The sequence below is a fragment of the Capricornis sumatraensis genome, chromosome 8 (genome assembly GCF_032405125.1).
Source record: "Capricornis sumatraensis isolate serow.1 chromosome 8, serow.2, whole genome shotgun sequence".
Lineage (NCBI taxonomy): Eukaryota > Metazoa > Chordata > Mammalia > Artiodactyla > Bovidae > Capricornis > Capricornis sumatraensis.
Window position 1 is genome coordinate 358,611 of NC_091076.1, and position 25,809 is coordinate 384,419.

Sequence of the window (25,809 nt, forward strand, 5' to 3'; positions counted from 1 at the left end):
CAGAAGCAGGGCACACGTGCACAGCCAAGAGATCGCGCTCGCTCCGGACCAAGAGGTGCTTTCGGAGCCGGGACCCTGGAGAGCAGAGGGGTCTAGCCCAGGCGGCACCGCGGCGGCAAGGCAGGTGTGGAGTGGCCACCCGACTCCTCTCACGATGAGAGCTCTATGGAGGGGCTTCCTCGGCCCTGAGGCCAGGTGGTCCCACAACTGCCTTCACCCGCAGACAGTGGCTGTGATGCTGCTGACCTCTAACGCCAGGTCCAGGGGCGTCAGCCAGGCAACAGCCAGCCCCGCAGGGCCACCAGGCTGCAGGCCTCGTGCGGACAGGAGCCAGGTGTGAGGCTGAGCCTGGTGGGGCCCGCCAGCCCCGCCACCCCTGCCAGCCCAGACCTGCCACAGAACGAGGTCTCCTGGAGCAGGGCAGCTGGTAAGCATCCGAGACCGAGGGCCTGGCCACTGCTGTCCGGGGATGCACCCTGCCTGCTGGAGGCACAGTGGGCGTGGCTTGTGCCAACCGCTGGCTCCATCTTAAACCTCTGGCTTCTTTGCGATGAAGATCAGCGTGAAACAAGCTCCCCGTGTCCCCTCCCCAGGGGCCTCACGTGTGGCATCAGAAGCCAGAATGTCAGGACAGGGCGAGGCCACGGGCACTAGGGGAGAGGCCGGTCAGGTGAGAGACAGGGCACCTGTGAGAACTGTGTCTGCACATAACATTGAATTCTGCACCAGACTGTTAGAGTGAAACAGAAAGCTCCAGGGTGGGAGGAAGTATTCACCGATCATGAACCTAATAAAGGACTCGCCCAGAGGAGGAGCCACCGTGCGCGAGGACAGCATCCAGCACGGGCGGGAGTGGGCGGCGGGGCGCGGACGCGCAGCCACCGTGGAGACGGCCGGCGGCTTCTCACCCAGCACACTCGCCCTCACCACGTGGCCAGCATCACGCTCCTTGGTACTCACGCAGATGAGCTGAAACCCACATCCACATAAAGCCTGCACACAGCGTTCACTGCTCTATCTGTGATCATTAAGAACTGGAAGCAACCAAGATGATCTTCCACAAGGGGATGGATGCACCACGGGGCTCCACCAAGTGGAACAGGACGTTGACTCGCTCAACAGGACCTGTGCGTCTTAAAAGGAACCCAGCCCCACCTGTGAATCCACTCGTAGGACCTTCTGAAAGAGGCATCGCCCCGGGAGGACAAGTGTCAGCGGCTGCTCAGGCTCATGGGCAGGGAGCCTAGGTCAGAGTGTGCAAAAACCCACGGGGCTGCCACCCCAGAGACTGAGCCGTAACATGTGCAAGCTGACACAATAAAGCCTTGTCAAAGCGCACACCTGGGGTATTTGAGTCGCTGCGTGTAGACTTCCCCTGAAAACCGTCTAACACTGAAGTGCGACGTCACTGCTTTCTCGGCTTCTGAAACACACCTATTTTGTCGCGAAGGTTTGTCAGACAGTATGAAATGAAGATCAGCGTGAAACACGCACTCCGTGTCCCTTTCCCAGACAGCAGCCCCTGGTCCGCGTGCTGGAGGCCTGCTCCAGGCACGACCCGGGAGTACCCCCGCGCCCAGGCCCTGCCCTGCCCAGGGGCGTCTTGGAGCTGGTCAGGAGGTGGTGCAGGGCCCCCCGACCTCAGACTGAGGCAGAAACACTGGGAGCAGGCTCCACTTTTCAGGGCAGAAAGGCACCCGACTCCAGGCTGGAACGACCCCGTGCTTGGCAGGGCTGCCAGGGGAAGCGCTCCACACAAGTGAACTCGGCCAAATAAGCATCACTGTTGTGAAGGGACTTTCAGTCCGCCGCATCATTCATCAGCAGCTTGGCAGGAACGAAGGTTCCCAGGAACCCAGGTACCTGTAGGGCCCCCGAGGCGCAGCTCCCCCTCTGCCTGCCTCTTTTCAGAACATTCCCTCAAGGAACACCAGCTGAGAGGGCCCCAGGGGCTGCCCACCTTGGGGTCTTGGGCCAGCCCCTAGCCATGTGCCCTCCCAGGTGAAGCCCCCAGCCTGCCCTCACAGCAGGAGGTTCCCATCGCCGCACTCACCTCATCTCAGAGGGGACCAAGGTGGGCTGGCCCCGCACCAGTCCCGAGGGCATCTCAGGTGGCCCCTCCAGGGCACTGAGCTCCGCCAGCCAGGAGCCCGTCCAGGAGCCGAGGAAGCCTCTGGGTGGCCCTCTCTCTGTGTCTGGCTCTGGCAAGAGCCTGGCGTGAACCAGGTTGTAGCCATCCTGCTGCGCTCCTGGACCAGGAGGACAGCTTCTGGCGCTGGTCCAGCTCACGACTGACGAGAAGCAGGCCGTGCGTGGTAGGTGACTGCCCTGGACTGCTGGGAGCGCCCCAGAGCCAGGGGTCTCCTGGGAGAGCTCCCCCAGCAGCAGGGCTGGTGGGACCCTGCCAAGCCCATCTTCCTATCAGTGAAGGGCACTGGCTCCCCACGCTGGCCTCTGGGCCCCCCATCCCTGCCTCATGCCCGCCAGGTGCCCAGTGCCCTCTGAGGCCACAGCCAGGTGGGGCCCAGGTGGCGACACCACGTGCCCAGCCTGACTCCCAGGCCCAGGAGACGATCAAGCACGCCCCCATCAGCCACCCCGTGGGCCACACTCCCTGCCCCTCAGTCCCAGAACCCCTGCTGTGGTTGGGACACGCGCCAGGGCCGGTCCCCAGCCCACCCTCAGCCCAGGACGGCAGCAGAGCTGGGCCAAAGGGCGTTGCCCCAGCCCCGCCTCCACAGGAAGGGTGTCCTGCCTGGGAAGAGCGTGTCCAGCCAGGACTGAGAGGCCCCGAGGGCCAGGGTCAGGGCGGCACTTGACCCTCGATGGGGGCAGCCCTGACCTGTGGGGTCTGGGGGCTCCTCAGGCTTCTTCATATGGGGTTCCCGAAACTGCTACGATCTCAGGCCCATCACCAGCTCACTCTCAGCAGGGGCACCCCCAAGCCAAAGCAGCAGCACGCAGACGCATCCCCCGGAGCCCGTCACTGTGCCACACTGGCAGCCGGGCCTCCCGCGGGCTTCATTCTTCCCGTGGGGCAGGGGGGCTGCGGCAGGCCCGTGGCAGCACGTCCCCCCAGCTCCGGGGGCCCTGGGCCCTGAGATAGGGCTGGTTCCGGGCCCAAAGCAGGCCTGACCCCCAGGCGGCCCGTCACGAGGAGTAGCCATCCACAAGGACCCACAGCATCGAGCAGTCCCTTCAGGGCTCCCCCGCCTGGGCAAGGCTGCCAGGAGGTGGGTCCTCCAGTGCTCCTGCCCGCTCCGGATGCCAGGGGGGGCCCAGCTCCCCTCCTGACACGCCAGGCCCCTGCCCCACCAGGGTGTGTCCAAGGGCAGCCCAGAGCCCCCCTGCAGGCGTGGGGGTCCTGTCAGGAAGGCTGGGTCAGCCACAAGCGGGCAAGCCCGCATGCTGCCCGGCGGGGCTGGGACGACCTGCAGAACTGTCCCTCAGTCCTGAGAGCTGGCCGCTCACTCGGGAGCCCGAGTCCAAGAGCCAAGACCACCAGGACAAGCCCCCCAGATGAGGACCCGCAGGAGCTGGTCTGCTACAGCCCGGGGGGACTGCAGGGGCCAGAGGCCACTGGGGGGCTTGTACCCTGTGCTGGGACCCCCACCGTGCCCTGCTCAAGCTGACCCTGCCGGGCCTGCTGTCCGCACAGACCCCCTCGTCGTCACCATGAAGCCTGGAGACACCTACATCCTGGAGGGCGAGCGCGTGCTCACGGCCACAGGTCCTCAGGTACATAAAGCCAGTGGCGGTGTGGAGCAGGCCGTGGAGAGCCGCCCAGCCCACCGGCCCGGAGCGCGCCCTCTGACCCTGCTCCGCCTGTGTGGAGCGAGCAGGCCTTGGAGACCCAGCCAGCCCACTGCCCAGAGCGTGCCCTCTGACCCCAGCCCACGCCAGGCACAGCTGGAGCCCCAGGCGTGACGCACAGCGGACATGTCGCTCCCACAGGGGGTGCTCCGGGGTGGGGGGCCGGGCCTTCCTGGGGGGCGCCCCACTGGCCGGATGGCACTCTCCCCCCCAGAACCCACCCCTGGAAGGCCTGCAGGAGCTGGCTGCTGCAGGACACGCTGTCCCCAGGCCGGGTCCTGCAAGCCTCTCAATGGCTGAGCTGCACGGGATGAAAGGGAATCTCCCCCCGCCCAGACAGGCTCAGCAGCGGTCCCGAGTCACCCCGGGGCAATGAGGGATGGGGATCCCGGGGCTTCCTCCTCACCCCATCCGTCTGCTCCTCTGCTCTGAGACTCGGCCGACCCGGCCAGGGCTGGGCAGTGTCAGCCCCTGCAGAGGCCGGAGGCCAGCGGGCTTAAGGGCAGTTCCCAGTGTCGGGCCGGGGTGGCCAGATAGGCCTCACAGGCCCACCCTGCACAGGTCACCTGGCCTGGGGGGGAAGCCGACCTGGTCCGTCCATTCCCAGTGAGCGGCTGGATCTTGCCCCCAGGCACCCCCACCCCTCCCAGTATCAAGACACTCCCCAGAGAGGACAGGCTGGCCCTCCCTGGCCCCCCGGCCCCACGCGAGCAGCCTGGACCCTGCCCCACCAGGCCGGCCCAAAGCCGGAGCAGCCACACGACAGGGGCCACGGCCACAGGCCTCCCTCTGGGAGCCCGGGCTCCATGCCTGGCCCGCCGACCCCCAAACCAGGACTGCCCTCGGGACAGCGGCCCCAGCGACAGGATCCCCCCAGACCTCCCGGTGAACCAAGAGGCCACAGGCGAATGGCTGCCTGCATTGAGGCAGAACGCGATCCATCCCCTTCAGCTCTTGCCTGAGCCACCCCAGACACCAGCTCCACCCACCCTGCTGGAGACGCGGCGCCGGGCTCAGAGGGCTCCCCTGCCCCGGGGCACCTGCAGCCAGCGCCCCTCGCGGTGCCGGGACCAGCATGGCCCCAGCAGAGCCGGGCAGTGCCCCGAAAGCTGCCCCAGTGGCCCGCTCCTCTCTGACCTCCACAGACAGTATCTGGCCTCAGTACCCCCCCGCCCCTTGCTGATTAAAGGCTGAAAAACTCCCGTGTGTCAGGTGGCCGGTTCTGGCCGCACCCAGAGAACTATGACAGACATGCCAGGGGCCACCCGGAGGCGGGGCGGCCGCCGCCCAGACGAAGCTGCAGTTCCCTGCCTCCTGGGAGGCCACACGCGCTGCGGCCTCCTGGCCTCAGGCAAACGCCAGGTCAAGACCATGAAATAATTTACTGCGACTCGGCCTGCGCCCGCTGGGCCAGGACAGGGCTGGAGGAGAGCGAGGCTGGGGGCCAGCGGCGTCAGTTCACCAGAGTCTGTGCCAAGCGTCCCGGGAGGCCCGTGGGCACTCTGTCCACCGGCCTGGGGGGCCGGGCTCTGGCGGCACCCCCCTCCTTCCCCGCTGTGCCGCCTCCTGCGTGGCACCCAGCGCTCCGCGCCCACGCTGCCGTCAGGAGAGCAGGCACCTGCAGCTCAGGCAGCCGGGGCCGCCCTCGTCCGGTGGGCTCAGCTTGCGCATCTTGTGCTGCCGGATCTCGCGCACCAGGGTGTAGAAGGCGTCCTCCACGCCCTAGGAGAAGGGCCCGGGTCAGGGCAGGACCACCGCCTCAGCCGCGGGCAGGGCCCCAGCCCTCTCCCCACCCAGCAGACAGGGAGCCGGGTCCTGCCCGCCTTGGGCCCCAGGCCCGCCTCGTCGGGAGGCCTGTCCTCAGGGGCCAGCCCACTGAGTCTTCGGGGCACTCTGGGGGCAGGGGGGCTGGGGCCCCAGGGTCACCGCTCCGGTCTGGCTCAGGGCAGCTCTCTCCGGGCACCTCCACCTCCCCCGGGAGCTGTTTCAGCCCAGACCCGGGCCCTGGCCTCCCTCGCTGCCCTGCCATCCGGGGAGACTTACAGCGAGAGGGGCAGCTGGGTCACGGGGGTCCCGGAGGGTCCCAGAGGGTCCCGGAGCTGGAGCCAGAGCCAGAGCGGCTGCCCTGCGTCGAGGGAGAGGGGGCAGTGAGCCCTGTCCCGGGCGGGCGGGGCGGGGCCCTGGCTGGCTGCGGGGCAGGGGCCGGGCTCACCTGGCGGGTCTTGGCGGAGGTCTCGATGTACGGAATGCCGTAGCTGCGGGCGAGGTCCTGGGCCTGCCGAGACTCCACGGTGCGCGCGGCCAGGTCGCACTTGTTCCCAACCAACACCATGGGCACGTCATCCGAGTCCTTCACCCTCTTGATCTGCTCCCTGCAAGGAGAAAAGGCTGAGCTGGCAGGCGGCCCGCGGGCCTGGGTGCACTCAGGGCACGGAGAGGGCCAGGGGCCCCTGAGGGCCGGCGGGCAGCTCACCGGTACTGGTGGATGTCCTCGAAGGACTTGGTGTGGTTGATGGCAAACACGCAGAGGAAGCCCTCCCCGGTGCGCATGTACTGGTCCCGCATGGCGCTGTACTCCTCCTGGCCCGCCGTGTCCAGGATGTCCAGCAGGCACGTCTCCCCGTCGATGACCACTTGCTTCCGGTAGGAGTCCTAGGGACGACACTGTTCAGAGACAGCCGGCCCTCCCGGGGGGAGACCTCCCTCGCTCCTCTCTTGCCCCGCCCCGGGGGCCTGTGACACGGGGACCCTTTCTTAGAGGAGGTGCGAGTCAAGCCCACATCAGAAGCTGAGCAGCGGACAGGAGCCAGGTGGACTCACCTCGATGGTGGGGTCGTACTCGTCCACGAAGTGGTTCTGAATGAGCTGGATGGTCAGGGCGCTCTTCCCCACGCCGCCGGCGCCCACCACCACGAGCTTATACTCCGTCATCGCTCCTCAGGAGACCGCGGCACGAGGCGCTGCGGTGGCTGGCGGTCCCACCTGCTGAGGGAGCCACACTCAGCATGGCCGGACCGTGCAGGGCCTGGACCAGCCTGGCCAGCTCCGGCCTGCCCCCTGGGCCTATCCACCCAGATGACAGGGGCAGCAGCCAGACAGGTGGTCCAGCCCTCACCTGTGGCACCTGCAGCCCAGAGATGGGAGGGGGTCTTGCCTCCAGCTGCCCCTAATGACTGTACGAGAAAAGCAAGGAGCAGGCCCCTCAGAGGCAAGGCTGGGAGCTGGGAGCGTCTTCCAAGCACGTACCCGAATTAGAACCTGCTGGGTAGGCAAAAAGCCTAAACTAGAGGTGCGTTGGGCTGAGGTTACCAGCACCCCCACGAGAACAGGTCTTGCCACTGTGGCGGGCACAGCAGCGTGCCCGGACAGGCTGGTGGCAACCGACAATCTGCTCCAGCCCTCCCCCCAGGCCATGCTGGTGCATCTGAGAAGTATTCAGTTAGCACCTACTGCATGCCAGGCGCTGCTCCAGGCGCACGGGGACAGAAGAACCCCTGCCCTGGCAGGTGTGGGCGACACTCCAACGGGAAAGTCCGCATGAGCCCACGGGTCCCACTGCCTGAACTCTGGAGACTATAAAGTAGCTGTGGAGGTGGACAGGGGGCCGAGGCTCCAGGAAGCAGACCACAGGAAAAGACCCAAAAGAGGCGTGGGGGCAAGGGGACAGGTGAGAACCGGACAGGGCCTGGGCCCTAGGCTCCCAGCTGGGATGTCAGCGGTTTGTGATGCTTAAAGAAGAGGCGCCCTTGCGGGGACCGCAAGCAGTGACTTTCTAAACCCCCGGTTCGCCGGGCGTGTGATGGCCGCCGGATGCCCGAGCTCTCCGGAGGGGCCCGTGCGGCTCCGGCGGGTGGAAGACCCGGCCTAGCGCCTCTGCTCGCGGACACCCAGGTCACTTGCGGAGCCCGTAAGGCCGGGCCCGGGACACGGAGCCAGAGGTGCTGGCCGGGGCGCGGCGGCGCGAACCCGCCGCCTCCCGCAGCCCCCGCCGCAGCGCCCCGCCCGCCGCCGCCCGCGGCTCACCTGCGCCCCCGCGCGCCCAGCGCAGACAGCAGGCCCCCCGCCCGGCCCACCGCTCCCGCCGCACTCACCGCTCACAGGCGCGACTGCCCCCGGGGCCGGGGCCGGGGCGGGGGCGGGGGCGGCGGCAGGGGCCGGGGCCGGGGCGCAGGGCTCGCCCGGCGCATGGGCTCCGTCCGCGGCGGGTGCGGCTCCGGCGGCGGGCGGCGCACACTGGCCCCGGCCGCGCGCGCCCCGCCCCACGCCCGTCCGTCAGCCCTGCGCGGCCTGCGATTGGCCGAGCGCGCCGGGCCCCGCCTCGCCCCGCCCCGGTTGGCCGAGAGGCCCGCCCGTCAGAGCCCCGGCCGGGCGGGGCTTCCGGGAGCCTCGCCGAGGGCGGTGCCCGCTCTGGCGGCCGGCGCGGGCCGCGGCCTGCGGGGCTGGCTGCGCGGAGCGTCGGGCCCCGGGGGGCGGCGTCCCCGAGGGAGGCCCGGGCTCTCCCTGGGGCAGGCGGGCCTCGCGGGGAGATAGAGACCCCGTGGCTAAGCGAGTCCGCGGCCGGGTGTGGACTGGGGCGGGGCGCTGCTCCCGGAGCCCCGCGCCGCACCCCGGGCACCCCCGCCGGGCACCGCTGCGCCTACCCCGCCCCCGGCCCGGGTCCGCGCCGCCCCTCGCAGGGCCCGGAACGGAGGCGACGGCCCGAGGCCTCAGGGAGGCAGGAGCCCGCATCTTCAACCCCGCGGATGCCCCGGACCTGAGGCCGGAGAAGGGCGGAGGGGCTGTCCAGACGAGGGTCAGGCGCAGGTGGCTCCGGGAGGGGCGCCTGGCAGCTTCTGCGGGGTCCTGGGAGCGGCTCGGCCTTGCGGGCGCCTCGCCTGGGCGGGGACGTCTGAGCCCGCGGAACGGCGAGTCCGGCTCCGTGTTTCCAGCCAGTGCCCAGGGTCTTGCTTCTCGCTCACGTAGCGCGCAGCCCCGCCGCGGGCTCCGCAGAGCATCACCGCTAGCCTCCCAAAACCTGGGCAGCCCCTGCAGACTCCCTCCCCATCGAGCTTCCCCGAAGCCCCAGGTCCCAGCCCTGCGGAATCTTAGCTAACAACCCATGCCCAGCAAATTCACCCCCGAAGTTGCTATGGAGGGCTAAACTGAAGTCTACCGCCTCCCAGGCGTAAGTGTGCACATTGTATCTCCTTTAAAGACGCTCAGAAATGCATGTTTTTAACCTTAAAAAGATTTTCACAGTAACGCATAAAAACATCCTCCGTATTTACAGGAAAGAACGGTGCGTCTCACGTGAGCCCTGACCTTTGCCCCTCAGGCACTAGCTGGCAGCCCCACCCTCCGCGCCTCTCGGCCCCCTCCCGCTCCGGCTCCGCGCAGTTCCCGGGAGCTCATCCCGCTACCGGCCTCGACCCCGGCGGGACCCTGGGGGCCGCTCCCGCCTCCGTGTCCCGTTGACGGCCGTAGACGCGCAGTAAAGGCGCATAAGTGACAGCGGGTGGCCCGCCCCTCGCCGGCGCGGACACTCTGGACTCCCCCTCCAGGTGTGCAGTCCCCTCGTCTTCAGGGGGTCCTTTTGTCGTGGCGTGGGCCACACAAGTAGGCGGAGGTGAACCCTGCAGGGCCCTGGTCTCAGGGACCGCCCGACAGGGGCGCCTCCCACCTGAGAAAGGTGGGCGCGAGTCTCCACCCCACGCCACCTTTGTGGGTGCAGACTTTGGGCTCGTCTGCGCCCCGCGGGCTAGACGGCGTCTCCGCTCCCCAGCGTCCCTCCTTGTGGGAGGGGCCCTGCCGCGCGCCCGCGCGGGGCGAGACCAGCGCGAACCCCGCCACCAGGCTGGCCCCCCGCGCCCCAGCAACCGTCGCTAAGGGGCGTGGCTCGACCGCGCGGAGCCTGAGGATTCCGCTGGCCCATGAATATTTGCAGGTTCAGCTGAGGCCCCGCCCCCGTTGCCTTGGCGCCCAGGCCCCTCAACCCCGCAGCCGCGAGAACTACCGAGTCGAAGGGAACGCCCGGCAGAGGAGGGCTCCCGGGGCCTCGGCCGGGGCACGGGGGCCGACCCCCTCAGGTGAGAGCCGAGCGCACCTTTGGGTCTGGGGCCGCAGGGCCACGGTTTTCCCCATGCCAGGGGGAGAACGGAGGCCGAGGATGGAGCGGCCACGGCAGGGGGGTCCCTGTGATGCCCCACATGTCAGATCTGCTTCCCTGGGGCCCATCCCATAATCCCTGGCCCTGCTGAGGATCTTGAGGTCACCAGGACAGGAGGAACCCCAAGCCCTGACCTCAGAGGGGTGGCAGGTGGAGGGGACCAAGAGAGGCAGCGAGTCTGGCCAGAAGCTGACATTCGCCTGCGCCATAGAGGAAGAAAGGCCCCCAGGTTTCCAGCTTGGGGCCTCAGGGAGTGGCAGGGCAGGAGGGGATCAAGGCCATCAACAGAGTGGACAGGTCGAGGCCAATGAGTGGATGTGAGGGGACAGTGTCTCCAGAGCCTCAGCCTCCTACCCAGGCCCTGCTCCTTGGACCACAGGACCTCTGGCTAAACGGGACCATACCCTGGGCCAGGTCGTGGGCAGGACCTCAGGTCAGCTGCTCCCAGTCACAGAGGGAAGAGGGTGGCCCACTGGCTTCCTAAGCTGCAGCCTGGCCAGCCCAGACCTTTCCCAGAGCCCCAGGCTGGCATCCCGGGTGGGGGGCCGGGCAGCATCTTCCCGGGGGGCCTGGTGCTGGGGTCATCCTTTGAGGCTCAAGGCCTTTCACCAGCTGGAGAAAAGCGGGCAGCAGAAGAACTTTTGAAAAGAAATTCTGGCCAGAGATTTCATGAATCTCTTCCCTGAGGCTCCTCTGCGTGGCTTCACCTCCTTGGGTCCTCGGTGTGGTCAGTCTTCACACGCGGGCATCTGGTAGCCCAGGCAACCTCTCCCAAGGCCCATCACTGCCTGCCACCCTCTCTGGCAAAGGGTGACACCCCTCACCACCCTGGCCGGGGTGGGTGGTTCCGGACGCGATGTGGAGGGTGAATTGTGACCACCCACAGGCAGTGGCTGGAAGCTGCATCTGCCGCGTTGACTGATGTGGGGGGAACGTTCCAGAGCCCTTGCTCTGCACACTGGACATGGCAGGTGAGCCAGGTTCTACCCGCACAAGAGCCCACACTGTCTCGGGCAAGGCACTCACTCAACTGACTGAGTCATAAAACGCCTAGGGCTGCAGGAAGGGCTGTCTTATGGGAATAAGTCCAGGAAGGGAGAAGGGAACACAGGCGTGGGGGACACCTTGACCCGGGTGGACAGCAGTGGCCGAGATGGCCCACACAGCCTTCTGGCTCTACTCTCAGAGAGGATTCCAGGGTCTGGAGCCAGGTACAGGCACCTGGGTCTTGAAGGGGCAATGCCAGCTGAGGCTGGTGCAGGTGGGCCCCCTCCTCTGCAGCCTGGGGGGTAACACCAAAGATGGGCAGGGTCCTAGGGAGACCAGCCCACAAGGGACGGTCCAGAGCAACAGGCCAAGCACCCCTTTTGGAGAGAGTGGAGTTGAGGATGGAGGGAAGTGGGGATTTGAATGAAGACCAAGCATTTGCATTGGAGGGACCCAGAGGGACCCCGGTGCCTGCCACCCACACGGCTGTCTTCCCCCATCAGCTGGGATCGTTGAAAGGACCTAGGGGCCAGGGCCCAGGCTGACAGCCCCACCGCCTCTGCGCCTGCTCACTCTGAGCCCTGTGGTCTTGGCCCAGCCTGTCCCAGGTCCTTTGGGCACAGTGACCTGACCGGGAGGCCGACTCGACTCTCTCGCAGGCGCCGCCTGGGGCCAGATGCCACCCTCGTGCCCAGATGTTTGACCCTCGGTGGGAAAAGGCAGCTGCCTCCTGGTGAGGGGGTTCGGTGGGCACAGGGGTCGGGGGGAGTGCCCAAGACCCTGGTCCTGAAGGCCCCAGGCTCAGAGACCATCGGTGGAGGCCAACACGAGGCCCGAGGCAGAGCTGGCTGCTGCTCCCAATGGCAGAGGAGCAAACGGGACCTGGAGGCAGCGCCCCAGGCTCGCGACCTCCATGGGGCTCCAGAGGGGCAGGCTGGCACCGGCACCCACCCCCCCAGGACCCTGAAGGGTGGGCAGAGGCACCAGGAGGGCAGCCTGCCCAGGCCGGGGCACGAGTCCAGGCCGAGGGAGGGACTGTAAGGGTCCAGGCAGGCTCTGGCTTCATTGTCGGGCCTTCTCTGGGCCAGAGGGGGGCTTGGGGGCTTGCTGCGTGCACCAACCCGTCAGCAGCTCTGCAGGGTCTCCGCTGGGCTGTGGGTCAGAGGAGAAGCAGAGGCTGACCGGCTTCACTCTCTGCCTACACCCAGCAGGTTGGGTGTGAATGGACCAGGCCTGGGATGGAGACCGCGGGCCTCGGCCGAGCACACCCAGCATCCAAGTGCGGGAGCTGAGCTCACAAGGCCTGCACAACCCCCAGCCTTGGAGCAAGGCCCCAGGCCACCGTGGGCATGGCCACAGCGAGCAGCTGGCGGAGGAGTACCTGTCGCCCGCCAGGCTGGTGAGTGCGGGGCTGGGCTCGGCTGGCTGCCAGATGCCCTGCTGCCCCTGGGGACCAAGCCCAGGTGCCTGGGGGCGCAGAAGTCCTTCGGCATTCAGGCCAGAAGGGCCCAAGCCAGGCCCTTCCAGAGATTTGCTGTGCAGGAGGCTCCAGGGACCCTGAACCAGATAGAAGGGCCCTCATCCTTGTGGATACAGGGTGGCAGGCCCCTGGAGCGCACAGCATGCAGACTTCACCAGCTGCAAGCAGGGATGGGCAGTGGGGGCTGCTCCGGTGGGGTGGCTCAGCGCCCCACTGACCCGGCTGTGGAAGCCTTCCTCCCAAACCCGGGGTGCTCATGGCAGTCACCCCGCACCCTGAGGGCCCGCAGGCCCCGCAGACCCTCTGACTGCAGCTCCCGCCTGCGACCCCAGGGCACAGCCCTGCACTCCGGGCAGCGGGGCCGCCCCCTTCCTGGCCACACGCTCACCTACCCACCGCTGGCCATGCTGAGGGCTCGGTGCGGTCCAGTGCCCTCCACCCCTACACACGCCTGCACCCGTGTGGGAGGCGCACGGGAGGGGAGCCTTGGCGACCCCGGGGCAACATAACCACCAGAACTCTGCAGAAGGAGCCTGGGCGCCCGGGACCCCACCCACCTTTCCGACCAACGTGAAGGGCTCACACTGTCTACTCGCTGCTGCTGGATGGGACACTCCTGTGTGCCCCTCCCCACCCCCCATGGCCCCTGTGTGTCTGCCCTCCAGCCGGGCCTGCAGCACAGCCGTGCCCAAGGTCTGGGTCCAGCATGGACCCGGCACGTCAGGCCAGCTGCTGTACCAGCCCCTGCGCTGGGCGGTTGCCCTGGCCAGGGCCACCCCGCCCACCCTGGAACCTACCGTCCTCCACCAGCTTCTGGCTGGGGAGACTCGCCGCCTGTGTGAGAGAAGCCTGGACTCCTGGCCTCTGGCGGCCACGCTCAGCCTCGGTCCGGGCCGTGGCCCTTGGCGGGCGTGCTTCCAAGCACACTGTGTCCAGCGCCCACCGTGCCAAAGCCGCCCCCCTGGTGGCTGCTGCAGCGTTTCTGCCCCTGCTGACTCGATCACTGGAACCAGGGGCCTCAGGCCTCGGTCCTCCTAGCACCACCCAAGGGCAGCAAGTGCCTGGCAACCGCTTTCTCCCAAATCTCACAGGGTCTTTCTAACTCCAAGCCTTTCTTCATTTTTCTTTTCACTGATTTGAGTTGAGAAGCCATTGTATTTTTCAAGTCACAGGTCTCAGAACACCTGAGCTCTCCCCATTCCAGCTGAAGTTTGCCTCCTGCAAGACCTCATCAAACGCAGTGAGCCGTGGCCGGTTCACTCTGCCCACATCTTGCTGGGCACCTCTCTCCCCACCGCCACGAGTCCGCTCTGTGCACTTTCTGCCAGCCGGGTTTCTACTGGAAACTCTTTACCAAAAAGTCGCACCACCCCCTGACCTGTGTCTCCGTCTTCCCAGTTTTAGTGACACTCTTGTCACTAGACGTTGCTCACGTTCAGCAACACTCTCGTTAGTGGTCCCCCAGCCCCAGCGCTGCCACCAGTGCCCAGCCCGCTGCTGGAGCTTCATCGACGTCTCAAGTTTTGTATGAGTCAGCTATTGCTATAGTGATGCTGTGTAACAAACAGTTCCCAGACTCAACAGCTTACAGTATAAGGGTACTTTCCCCGGGTGTGAGGGAGGCTAGGGCTTGGCCGTGCTCAGTGGGGCCAGGCTCAGGCCCCAGGCTGCACTGGGGCTGTTCCGTGGGTCTCGCTGGAATCAGCCCCCTGCCGCCGGCCAGGCCCTTCTCTGGCAAAGGCCCCCCAGCCACGTGGGGTCACCATCTCCACTCTTGTTGGAGAAGGCAGTGGCCGTCCACCCCACCACTGTTGCCACATCGCACTTAGGGGCCAGCCAGAGCCGACCGTGGCTGGAGTTGACGTGAGTGAGGCAGGCAAACGCCCGCACCTGCTCCAGCCTGTGGCCAAAAGCAGGAGTTTCACTGGGAGGCTGGGATGGAGAGCATGTGACTATGGTCTAGGCTCCAGGGCTGACGCCCCTGACCCCTGCAGCAGGCCCTGGCCCAGGTCGATGACCTCCGATTGGTGAGCGTGCTGGAGATGTGTGTCAACACCCGTGAGAACAGCCTGGGGAGCTTCGGTGAGAGCCCCTCCCCACACACACCCACCACCATCCTGGCCAGGCTGCACTTGGAGGGCCTGCCTGCTCGGACCCTGCCCTGGTCGTTGGATGGCCCCTCTGCACGGCCCGCCCTGCACACCTCTCTCCGGGGACTGAGGACAGAGACTCTGTGTCGGCGTCCTGTTCTCCGAGGCAGTCTGGACTCAGAGCCTCCCCCCGGGGCCCTGGGGTCCCCTGCTCTAGAGCCCAGGGTGTGAGCCGATGGAGGCTGTGGCCTGGCTATGCCTGCAGGGCCCGGGGGCCAGTCGTGGGAGTGGCCTGGGGGCAAGACCCACGCGTGGTGCGTGGACGCCAGCCGGAACCCCTCCCGCCAGAGCCCAGGGCTTCCACAGCCTCCTGTGTGGCCCTGCCCACTCAAGGCGCCCTGTACACCCTGGCCCGCCTCGTTCGAGCAGGGCCTCAGGCGTCAGCATGTGGCCCCAAGGCCGCCCTAGGCCTCAGCAGCCACAGGCAGCAGGGACCGGGGCACTGGTGCTGCCGAAGGGTGCCAGGGTGGCAGTGCCGGCGCTGACCTCTCCCCCTGTGCCCCACAGGGCTGCACCTGCCCAACCTCAGCCAGCTGAAGCTGAACGGCAGCTGCCTGGGCTCCCTGAGGTGAGTGCCCCGGTGGTCTCGGCCTGGGGTCCCCCGCCATCCCGCCGTCTCTGGCTCTAATCCCGCCTCCTGGCCCCGCTGAGGCTGACGCACTCTGCCTGGAGCCTGCGGGCTGGCTTGGGCTGGTCACTCCAGGTTGTGTGGTCCTCAGAAATGCCCACCGACCTTCGGCAAAGAAACCCCCACCCGCGAGGCTGGAGGGTGCATCACCATCCGGCTCCGGGATATGGGACACTCCCACCCCTCAGCACCAGCCGGGCCTCAGGCCCCACGTGACACACAGGAACATCCTGATAATTAGCGTAAAAGTCACAGTGCAAAATGAAGGACAGGGTAAAATTTTTACTTACTTCGTCGGGCTGGAAAGGATGATCCTGAAGTAATATCAGAGTTTATTTGCGTGTTTGAGCAAACGGAGTGTTTTATGCAGCTAGACAGCTGTCCTGAGGCAACAGGAGGCCAGCCGCAAATCTAGAAAGTTCTCCTGATGTTTTAAATGGGCTGTGAGTGTCCAGTTATTTTCAGGGGAGAAAATGAAGTAACTCATGAGCAACTGCCTATTTATACTGCTGGCTATTCATATAAGGCTCCCGTCTGGCTCAGCTGGTAAAGAATCCGCCTGCAATACAGGAGACCCGGGTTCCATCCCTGGGTTGGGACAATCCCCTGGAGAAGGGAATGGCTACCCACTCCAGTATTCTGGCCTGGAGAGTCCCATGGACTTTATGAAGTCCACGCAAAGAGTCGGCCACGGCTCAGTGACTCTCACTTTCACTTCACCTTCAGCCAAATTGTGACGAAGACATCAATCCTGTAAGTTAGCAGAGAGAAAAAGTCATACTTCCTCCGTCATTAAGGCTCACACATTAGCTCAAAGAGCAACAAAAATACATAGAAAACCTATGAAGAATGGAACCTGTAAAGAGACGTGGAAGATAGAAAATCAAATACGATGCGCATTCGTGACAAAGCAGAATATTGGATTTCAAGGAAAACAAAAAAAGAAAAGAAAAATCAATTCCAGGAAAAATTGCGTCGTAAATTTTATGTAAAAACGCCTTCTGTTCCTTAATGACAATAGTGCAAAATGGAAGAAAGCTTTGTTATCAAATCCCGAAACTTGGCCAAAAGCTGTCTGCACATCTCCCTGGTGTGATGGCGACTAACGCCTGTGCGAGGGGCCTGGTTCCGCACGACGGCCCAGTGGAGCGGCGCTACAGCTTAGCTGGCACCGGGGTGGCAAGGCTGTAGAGCCTCCGTGGCGTTACGAGGCTGGGAGATGGCCTTTGTGTGGTGACTGCCACTCCATCCGAAGCTAAGGGAGAATTCGGCCCCTGAGAGTGTCCTGACATGAGGCCTGGCGGGGCCGACTTCTGCAGCATCCAACACGCCCCTCCTTCGCCAGAACTGCTGGGTGGGGAATCCCAGTAACACAACTAACTTGGGGGCGATTACAGTAACCGCAGGGATGCTCTTCACACCCCTTGACCAGGGGTGTGTCCCCTTGTGCTGCCCTTTCAGGTGAGTCCTGCCCTCTCCTTGTCCGTGTCTGTGGCTGTCTGTGTAGCCTGGGTGCCCTGGAGACGTTACGACTCTCCACCCTGGCTCCCCTGCTAACTCAAGCAGAAGCCCTTCATTCTGACTTTCTACCAGCTCTGGCGGGCGCTAGGGCAGCCTTTTAGGAGGCCCGTCCACCTCTTCCCCTGCAAGTTCTTGGAGACAGCCTTCTATTCTCTTCTCCTCACTTGTGCGCCCGCTTTTTACTTTGGGTCTTTAATCCTGCTGGTCTCCAGCTTGCCCCCACTCCTGGTGTGAGACCCAGCTCTGTTCTTCAGCGCCTGGTGGCCCCGTGTTCCCCAGGCCGCATGGGCGTGCGGGGGAGCTGAGAGCTCTGTCTTCGTGGTGTGGCTCTGTGCTTCTGCGCGACACGCGACCCTCCTCGGAGCTTTCCTTTCTCCGAGCTGACCTAGCTGTCCCTGGACACTTATTCTTGCCTTGCAGTTTTACAGTCACTTGGTTGAGTTTCACACGTCCTAATCCTTCTGCATTTTTTTGGAGGGGAGGGGAGGATTTTTTAAAGGCACGTGTCCAGTCAACGTTCGAGTCACATCCACCCGCGACTCTGGCGCGGCTCTCCGTTCCTGCGCGCGTCTGTGTTTCTCGTAGGCTCTGTTTTTAACTGGAGCGTGATTGCTTCACAGGGCTGGTAGTTTCTGCTGCGCAACAACGTGGATCAGGTTTCTGTATACGCGTGCGTGCACGCTAAGTCACCTCAGTCGTGTCCCGCTCTTTGTGTTCCCATGGACCGTAGCCCGCCAGGCTCCTCTGTCCATGAGGTTCTCCAGGCAAGAACACTGGAGCGGGCTGCCACGCCTCCCTCCCAGGAAGCAAGCCTGTGTCTCCTGCATGCAGCCCCTCCGCTGCAGGCAGACTCTCTACCACTGCGCCACCAGGGAAGGCCCCGTATACACATCCCCCCTCCCTTTTGAGTTGCCCACTGAAGGGATAAATGGTTTCTCACTGCTTAGGGCCAACTGGACACAGGTTTCTGTAACTTGCAGCTGAAAGCATTCCAACTGATAAACTTTAAAGAAAATGTTTAAAGGCTATTTCTGCCTCGTCAGAGCATCACAAACTAGGCAACTTGAACAGCAGAAACTGACTCAGGTCTGGGGGTCACGGGTCATGATCAAGGTGTGTCTCCTGAGGCAGAAGGAGAACCTGGCTTGCTCCTTGCTCCTGGGGGCTTGCTGGCCACCTTTGGCGTTCCTGGCCCCAGTCCCTGCCTTCACCTCGAATAGCCTTCTTCTCCTAGTGTCAGGATCCAAGTTTCCCCTTTTTAAAAGGACGTCAGTCATACTGGATTAGGGCCCACCTCATCTCCACTAGGGAAAAGGCAATGGCACCCACTCCAGTGCTCTTGCCTGCAAAATCCCATGGACAGAGGAGCCTGGTGGGCTGCAGTCCATGGGGTTGCAGTCCATGGGGTTGCTAAGAGTCGGACACGACTGAGCGACTTCACTTTCACTTTTCACTTTCATACACTGGAGAAGGAAATGGCAACCCACTCCAGTGCTCTTGCCTGGAGAATCCCAGGGACAGGGGAGCCTGGTGGGCTGCCCTCTATGGGGTAGCACAGAGTCGGACACGACTGAAGCAACTTAGCAGCATTGGCGACAGAAACAGCAACCCACTCCAATGCTCTTACCTGGAGAATCTCAGGGACAGAGGAGCCTGGTGGGCTGCCCTCTATGGGGTTGCACAGAGTGGGACACGACTGAACCGACTTAGCAGCAGCAGCAGCACCTCGACTAGGGCCCGCCTGCCAAGGCAGGAGGCATTAGAGATGCAGGTTTGATCCCTTGGTCAGGAAAATCCCCTGGAGGAGGGCATGGCACCCCAGTTCAGTGTTCTTGCCTGGAAAATCCCATGGACAGAGGAGCCCCCTGGCTACAGTCCATGGGGTTGCAAAGAGTTGGACACCACTGAAGCAACTTAGCACATATGCACACGTCTCTACTAATGACATCTGCAGAGACCCAGTTTCCACAGCAAGGCACATTCTGAGGTCCTGAGGGTCAGGATTCAACACACGAATTTGCAGGGACGCAGCTCATCCCACAGCAGGAAATGTGACCTTCTGTGCCCATCGGTTGGTAAGAACAAGAAGGTTCCCAGCGTTCTTCCTGTGTTTCTTCGGCCAGAATTGTGTGTGTGGTGTGCACTTTCTTACACTAGCCACTCTCCAGGGGATGGAACTGTGATTGCAGTGGGCTAACCAGGACCCCCGCCTGAGCACCCCACTGCCACTTGGGACAGGGCAGGACACAAGCCTCCCCTGAAGGCTAGGCTCCCTGAAACCAGAACTGAATCGCTTCCCACATATTCATAGTGTTTTGATAAAATCATGGATGAGGCCCTGTCTCTGCGGTATCTTGTTTGGTCATTGCAAATTTAGAAAAACACTATGCTGATTTGGGATAGATTTTTCTTTTTTGGGGGGGGATAGATTTTTCTAATCAATAAAGCAATTGATTTTCATAAGCGAGCCTATTACCTCTGGCAATCTTGTACCTTTGCTTTGTATTTAAACGTTATTGCCAAACTCTCCTGTTAGTCAGATAGTTTGTTAATTCAGTCGGGTTTCTATACTGATGGTCACGTCGTCAGCAAGCTACGAGCACTGCCTTCCACTTTAACCTTCCTGCTTCTCTTTCTTGCCGTATGCTTTGGCCAGGACCTGCTAGCCAGCATGATTTAAACAGTGGCGATAACAGCAGCAGGGGTCCTTGGTTTGTTCCTGATCTTAACGGATATGTGTCTGGGTTCTCCTCCATCTGTTGACATGATCATAAAGTGATATTTCTCCTTTAGTCTGCTTGTGTACTGGATTCCACTGACAGATTTTGCAATTCATCCTTACAGTCCTGCAGGAACACTACTTGACAAGCTATTTTTAAATCTGTAACATTACAATCTTCGCTCCACAATTTTCACATCTATCTTTGTCAGCTACAGCCCGCTGATGGTCCAGTTGGTACTTCTCTGGTCCTGGAATCGAGGACTGACTCAGACCCACACTTTCACTGTTCTTTTCAATTGCCTGATTTGTCTTTAAAAAAACTTCTGTATAAGAAACTATTGTAGAAGATGTTGACTATTCCATAATAGAATGTACTTTAAAACTGATCCAAATCTGGGGACTTGGCAGGGGCAGAGAGGAGGGAGGGGTGTTAGTGACGATTTAATTTCTTTAGCAGCTATTAATGTACTTTCTTTCCTTTTTTAAAAAAGTATTCACCTATTTGGCTGCCTCGGGTGGCACATGGGATCTTTGTTGCCTCGCGTGGGATTTTTCGTTGCGGCGTGCTGGTTTTCTAGTTGGGGGCGTGTGGGCTCAGTATTTGTGGTGTGTGGCCTTAGTTGCTGTGAAGCAGGTGGGACCTGAGTTTCCGGCGCAGGGGTTGAACCCTTGTCTCCTCCATTGCAAATTGGATTCTTAACCACTGGACTGCTAGGGAACGCCCTAGTTTTCTGTCTTTCGATGCCAGCTCTCTGGGTTTTCAAGGATATTGGTGTATAGGTGGTTCTTAATGGTCTTTTGCTATTTTAAATTGCTGCCAAGACCATAACTATCCCTCTTTCTAAGTCCGATACATTAGTTTGCACGGTCCCTCTGCTCATCCTTGATCAGTCTTGCCGAAGGGTTGTCTGTAAGCTTTTGAAGAGTCAGCATTGGGCTCTGTTCATCTTCTCTGATTTTTCTAGTTATTACTAGTATTTTTCTGACATCTTCAACAACTTTAAAAATTGATAACTCATTTATGGCTGCCAGGGTCTCCCTTGCTGAGTGCAGGCTTTCTCCAGTTGGCGTGAGCGGGGGCTGCTCTCTAGGTGTGTGTGCGGGCTTTCCCCAGTTGGCGTGAGCGGGGGCTGCTCTCTAGGTGTGTGTGCGGGCTTTCCCCAGTTGGCGTGAGCGGGGGCTGCTCTCTAGGTGTGTGTGCGGACTTTCCCCAGTTGGTGTGAGCAGGGGCTGCTCTCTAGGTGTGCAGGCCTTCTCACCGCAGTGGGTTCCTGATGCCCGGCGCGGGCTCCTGGGCACGCGGGCTTCGGGAGATGCGGCACGCGGCCGCAGGCTCAGTGGCTGCAGACAGTGCCAAGGGAGAGCAAGCTGTCCAGGTGCCTCCAGGGAACGTTCTGAGAGGCGCAAAAGAACATGCGCCCTCTCTGTACCCTCAAAACAAAAACAGTATTCTACGGGAAAAGATGAGAGGACAGCTAAGGGCGCTTAGGAATTAAATGTGTGACGTTAACAGCAACGTGGGAGGACAAGGGGACCTCCCAGAAAGCAGAGGAAAGGTGCAGGTTTGGAAACAGGAGAGAGAAGGGCTGATGACGAGGCCACACGCCCGAGGCCAAGCTCCGGACATGAGAGTAGGGGACGCTGGGAGAGAAGCACAGACGAGTGCGTCCCAGGAGCCGATGGAGAGCCCTGGCCTGCCTGCCCACGGGGAGCGGCCACCACAGGGAGGTGGCACAGACCAGTCCCGGCAGGGAGGGGTGTTCCTGCAGGCACAGCTGGGCTGGGGAGGGGCCACAAGAAAGGCCTGGGGGGAGCGGGAGGGAGGGCCCCCGCTGGCCCCGCTGGGGAGGCCAGGTCCACCGCAGCAGCCGTCTAGCACAAGGGCGACCTGCAGCCAGGCCTGGGCCCTCCAGCGCCTGCAGCCAGGAGGGAAGGCAGGCGGCTCGGCGCTCTGGGGCTCCTCCTTGGCCTGGAGGCCACACAAGCTGGTCCCAGCGGCCCCTGCGTCTGGAGACAGCAGATGTGGGTGGCGGTGGGCACAAGGCAGGGCACAGGGCCTGGGCAGTCACCGACACAGCCCCCCGCCCCGGGCAGCACTGACTCCGCCCCGCCCTCTGCAGGGACCTGGGCACCTCCCTGGGCCGCCTGCAGGTGCTCTGGCTGGCCCGCTGCGGCCTGGCCGACCTGGATGGCATCAGCTCCTTTCCTGCCCTGAAGGTGGGCCTGCACTGCCCTGTCGGGGGGAGGCGGGAGCAGACAGGGGGCAGGAGGCGGGGCGGCCCTGGCTGAGCACCCCTCCCCTCCCGGGCCCCCCAGGAGCTCTACGTCTCCTACAACAACATCTGGGACCTGAGCCCGCTGTGCCTGCTGGAGCAGCTGGAGGTGCTGGACCTAGAAGGCAACTGCGTGGAGGACCCGGGGCAGCTGCGTTACCTGCAGCTGTGCCCGAGGCTGGCTACGCTCACCCTGGAGGGCAACCCACTCTGCCTGCGGCCAGGCTCCAGCCCAACTCACCAGGTGCGCACCGCCGGGCGGGAGGCAATCTGTGTGCCAGCCCCTTGGCCGACTGGGGAACCGCTTTGCCCGCCTGAATGGGCCAGATCTCAGCAGATCCCAGGGGACCCACCCAGGGCACGTCAGGGCCTCCTCACGGGAGCTCCTTCTCATATTGCTGGGGGCCTGGCGGCCACCCCCACACCCCCCTGGGCCACGCACAACTGAACTCCAAAGGGCCACACATACCCGGGCCAGGCCCTGGCTCACGTGTGCTCCTGGGAGAGCTCTATGCATGCGCCATGCAGAGCGCAGTTTCCACGTGGAGTCGGGTGTGCACACCCTGCAGGCCCCGTTCAGAGGTGCCCCAATGCTGGGGGCCACACCACCTCAGCCAGAGCTCCCTCCACCCACCCGGCTGCTTCTGCCCCCCACGGGGCTAAGCTGTGAACTCAGGGCAGCCCTGCAGGCCAGAGGGCAGCCCTGGGCCCTGGCAGTGAGCCCGGAGAGTGTGATCACGAGTGGGCAACAGCCCAGGGCCCCAGCAGTCCCCGAGGTTCCAGAGTGACCCAGGCAGGCCTGGCCCCAGCAAATCCCGGCTCCCCTGCCCTGCCCACAGAGGGGCTGGAGGAGCAGCTCAGGCCCGGGCTGGCCTGACTCAGGCCCGCCCCCACCCGCAGGTGCCCCAGGGCTACAACTACAGGGCAGAGGTCAGGAAGCTCATCCCCCAGCTGCAGGTCCTGGACGAGCTGCCCGCCGCGCACACGGGCCTGCTGGCCTCTCGGAAGCTGGACCAGGACTGGCTCCTGGTGAAGGAGGCCATCAAGGAGGGCTGCACCCTAGACAGCCTGCTCCCCAGGCCGGGTACACGCAGCCGCGCCCAGGGGCCTCGGGCTGGGGCCACCCCGCCCGGCCTGCGGACCTCCCCTGAGAGCCCCAGGAGGGGCCGCACCCCGGTCCCGTTCGGAGGCCGCCTTCTGCGTCCCTTCTCAGACCTGACCCTTTGTCCCCAGAGTCCTGCACACACACAATCCCAGGCCAGCACACCCTCCCCGGGAGCAGCCTTGGTGCAGGCCTCCCCCGCCATCCGCAGCGGGAAGGGAGAAACCTGCCACCCTGTGACTTGGGGCCTCAGGCACACTGACGCAGGGCGGTGGGCTCTGTGGATGGGGTTCAGCTGGGGGGACTCCTGGCTGACCAACTGGCGTGCGCCTTGGTGACCTCTGATTTTGACCCTTGGGCAGATCGAACCCACTGCTCCCCTGAGCTGTGCCTGCCTGAGACCCAGCCCCGGGCCCCCAGGCGCTGGCCTCTCTCCCTGCTGGTTCCCGGGGTGCCCCTGCCTGAAGGCCTCCTTCCCAAGGGCCCGGCCCCAGAGGATGACGCCAGCAACCTCACCCACGGTAGGTGACCCACCAAGAGTGTGAAGCTGGCCCTAAAGCCCTGAAGCCCCAAACCAGGCCCAGCCACTTCTTCTTCTCCAGGCGCCGGCCGGGTCCTCTGTGGGAATCCCACCAAAGGCCTGCGGGAGCGTCAGCACCGGCGCCAGGTACAGCCTGCCCCCACGGCAGGCGACACCCAGCCCCCAGCCCCGGCAGGCCGTGCCCTGAGCCAGCCCTCTCCCTTCTCAGGCTGGGGTGCACCCAGAGAAGCTGCCCTCTCCCAGGCCGGAACAGCTGGCTCCCAGGGCCTCCGCCTCAAGGCCTGACCCTGCCGATGATCGCGACCTCCTGGCCTGGGCTGGGCTTCAGGCTTTGAGGGAGCTGCGCCTGCGGTGGGTGCCCCCTGCCCCACACCCCAGCCCTGCCACCCTATGTGCTCTGATCGGGGTGGGGGGGGCGGGGCTTGTGGCTGGGACCTGCCTTGGCTGAGTGGTCCCTGGTCCCTGGGTGGCTGGAGGGTCGGGTCACGGGAGCCCAAGGCTGCCCCAAGTCACACTCCTCTGGGATCTGCTCCAAAGGAGGAGTAGGCTGCAACCTCCCCCACCCACACCCCAGCCCCCTTCCCAGTAGGTGCCCAGAGTCCTGGGAGGAGAGGGCCGCAGCCCCCTGGGGCCCACAGAGGGGCCCTGAAGAGCAAGAGGACAAGGCTGGGCCCAAGCCTCACAGCAGCCCCCTAAGCCTGGCCCCAGGTAGCCTGCCCCACAGAGCCAGCACCGCTGGGCTGAGGCGGGAGGGGCAGGGAGGGCCTCTCCTGGGGGTGGGGGCTGAAGTTCCCCTCCCCTGAGCCCAGGGGCCAGGCAGCCGGGTCAGCCGGCTGAAAGAGGGAGAGGGCAGGCCCTCCCGACAAGGGCAGTGCAGGGGCCCCGAACGACAGTCAGTGGCCCGGGGAGGGGCCAGGGCCAACACGGGGCAGACCAGCAGAGGTTCCCCGGAGCACAGTGCAAGCCCAGCGAAGGGAGCAAGGCCCCCAGGTGGTGGGCAGGAGACCACAGTGGGGGCTGGCGGGTGGCAGCTACTGCCTTTCCTCTGCAGACAGGGCCTGTCCTGGGCTGGGACAGAACTAAGCCGGGCAAGACCCTCCCTCAGGGACACTGGCTCGAGGAACCGTGGCTGAGCAGAGCCAACGCAGGGGCTGTGAGGCAGAGAGAAGGGCCGCAGGGGGCTTCCTGGAGGAAAGGGTTGGGCCGACTTGCAGAACAGCTGGGCAGGCAACCCTGGGGAGGGGGCCTTTGTGAGCAGGGGCTGCAAGGTCGGCTGGATGACCCTGCGGAGAGGGAGCTTTGGGGGGGCGCACCAAAGAAGCCAGGACAGAGCAGGGACAGGGCCGAAGCTCTGCACTCACTGAGCTGCTGCTGTGCCTGGGGCAGGGGCTGGGGAAGGCAGTCCTGAGACAGCCAGGGCCCTCAGCACCTGACTGAGCCCGCTGAGCTGAGGGCGGAGGAGAGGGGAGCGCGGGCAGGCAGCCAGCAGGAGTGGCTGGAGGCGCGCCAGCCAGTGAGGGACTGAGAGGTGCTAGGACCTCCTACTCCAGTCAGGGTCCAGGTGGGCACTGGGTGACCACGAACACGCCCACCCAGCCTGCCTTCAGGTGGGTGCCAGGGCTTCGCTGCCTGGGGGAGGTTTGGGAACGACCCCGGGGCCACCTGCCTGTGAGCAGACACTACGGCCCTGCTGTGCAGCCCGGCCCCGGTGACCCCGGTGGCTCTGTCTAACCTGCTGTCTTTCCTCCTTTCCCAGAGTCTTCCAGGACCTCGGGGTACAACCTGATCCCCTGCCCCCCCAAGTCCTTCATGCCAGACCAGGGCCGCAACTCCTGGGGGTCCGCAGATCTACAGTTCCGGGGACGTAGGCTCAGAACCCTGCGTAGTTTGGGGCCTGGCCTGGGTCAGGGGCTGGCTCCAGTGACTGCTCTGAGAGCCCAAGAATTGACCTTGGGCCCCAGTCCTCAAGCAGAGGGATCTCCAGGCCGAAAGCCAGCCCCAGACTCAGCAGCCAGACCCCCAGCCTCCGGTGCATGCCGCACCTGACACTCACCACCCCAGCCCGACCCCACCCTCGTGTACACCCCTACCCACTGCCAGGCCGGCCTGCCTAGTGGCCAAGGGCCCCAGGGCAATCATGGAAGGCCCAGCGTGCACTCTGGCCTCACAGAATCCAGAGCGCCTGGGCGAGCATGCTTGGGGGGGAGAAGTGGGCCTGGTACAGGAGAGGACCCTCTTGGTGGAGGGAAGTCAGGAGCTGGGACCACCAAGGGGGTAAGAGGTTGAGCCCAGGAGAGAACGCACAAGTCCCCACCACTGGCCCAGCCGCCCACTTATTCCGTGAGGCCTGGCCTTCCCTGAGGAGCAGGCCTGAGAGAAAGCAGGTTGGGCCCTGGCCAAGGTGGCTGGAACTGGGCCCTGGCCAGTCCTTGGCCAGCCCACCAGCC

At 64.1% G+C, this 25,809-nt stretch overlaps 2 protein-coding genes across 3 annotated transcripts; one reads left to right on the forward strand and one right to left on the reverse strand.

The window, feature by feature from the left end:
• Positions 1-5,202: 5,202 nt before the first annotated feature.
• On the reverse strand, positions 5,203-6,790 carry HRAS (HRas proto-oncogene, GTPase). Of its 2 annotated transcripts, XM_068976995.1 has the most exons (5): positions 6,634-6,790; positions 6,287-6,465; positions 6,026-6,185; positions 5,857-5,938; positions 5,431-5,535 (listed from the first exon to the last, which is right to left on the reverse strand). In XM_068976995.1, exons 1-4 carry the CDS (start codon positions 6,742-6,744, stop codon positions 5,876-5,878), a joined length of 513 nt encoding a protein of 170 aa, XP_068833096.1. In that variant the 5' UTR covers positions 6,745-6,790; the 3' UTR covers positions 5,431-5,535; positions 5,857-5,875. The 2 variants fall into 2 exon arrangements, with proteins under 2 accessions (XP_068833095.1, XP_068833096.1); XM_068976994.1 differs by lacking the exon at positions 5,857-5,938 and having other exon boundaries at positions 5,203-5,535.
• Positions 6,791-12,167: 5,377 nt separating this feature from the next.
• LRRC56 (leucine rich repeat containing 56) lies at positions 12,168-25,736 on the forward strand. Its single transcript, XM_068976123.1, has 12 exons — positions 12,168-12,344; positions 14,420-14,507; positions 15,083-15,143; positions 21,567-21,663; positions 21,763-21,963; positions 22,620-22,908; positions 23,184-23,342; positions 23,424-23,488; positions 23,571-23,713; positions 23,952-24,070; positions 25,119-25,226; positions 25,708-25,736. The coding sequence occupies exons 1-12, from the start codon at positions 12,168-12,170 to the stop codon at positions 25,734-25,736; spliced, it is 1,536 nt and encodes a 511-aa protein (XP_068832224.1).
• Positions 25,737-25,809: the final 73 nt, after the last annotated feature.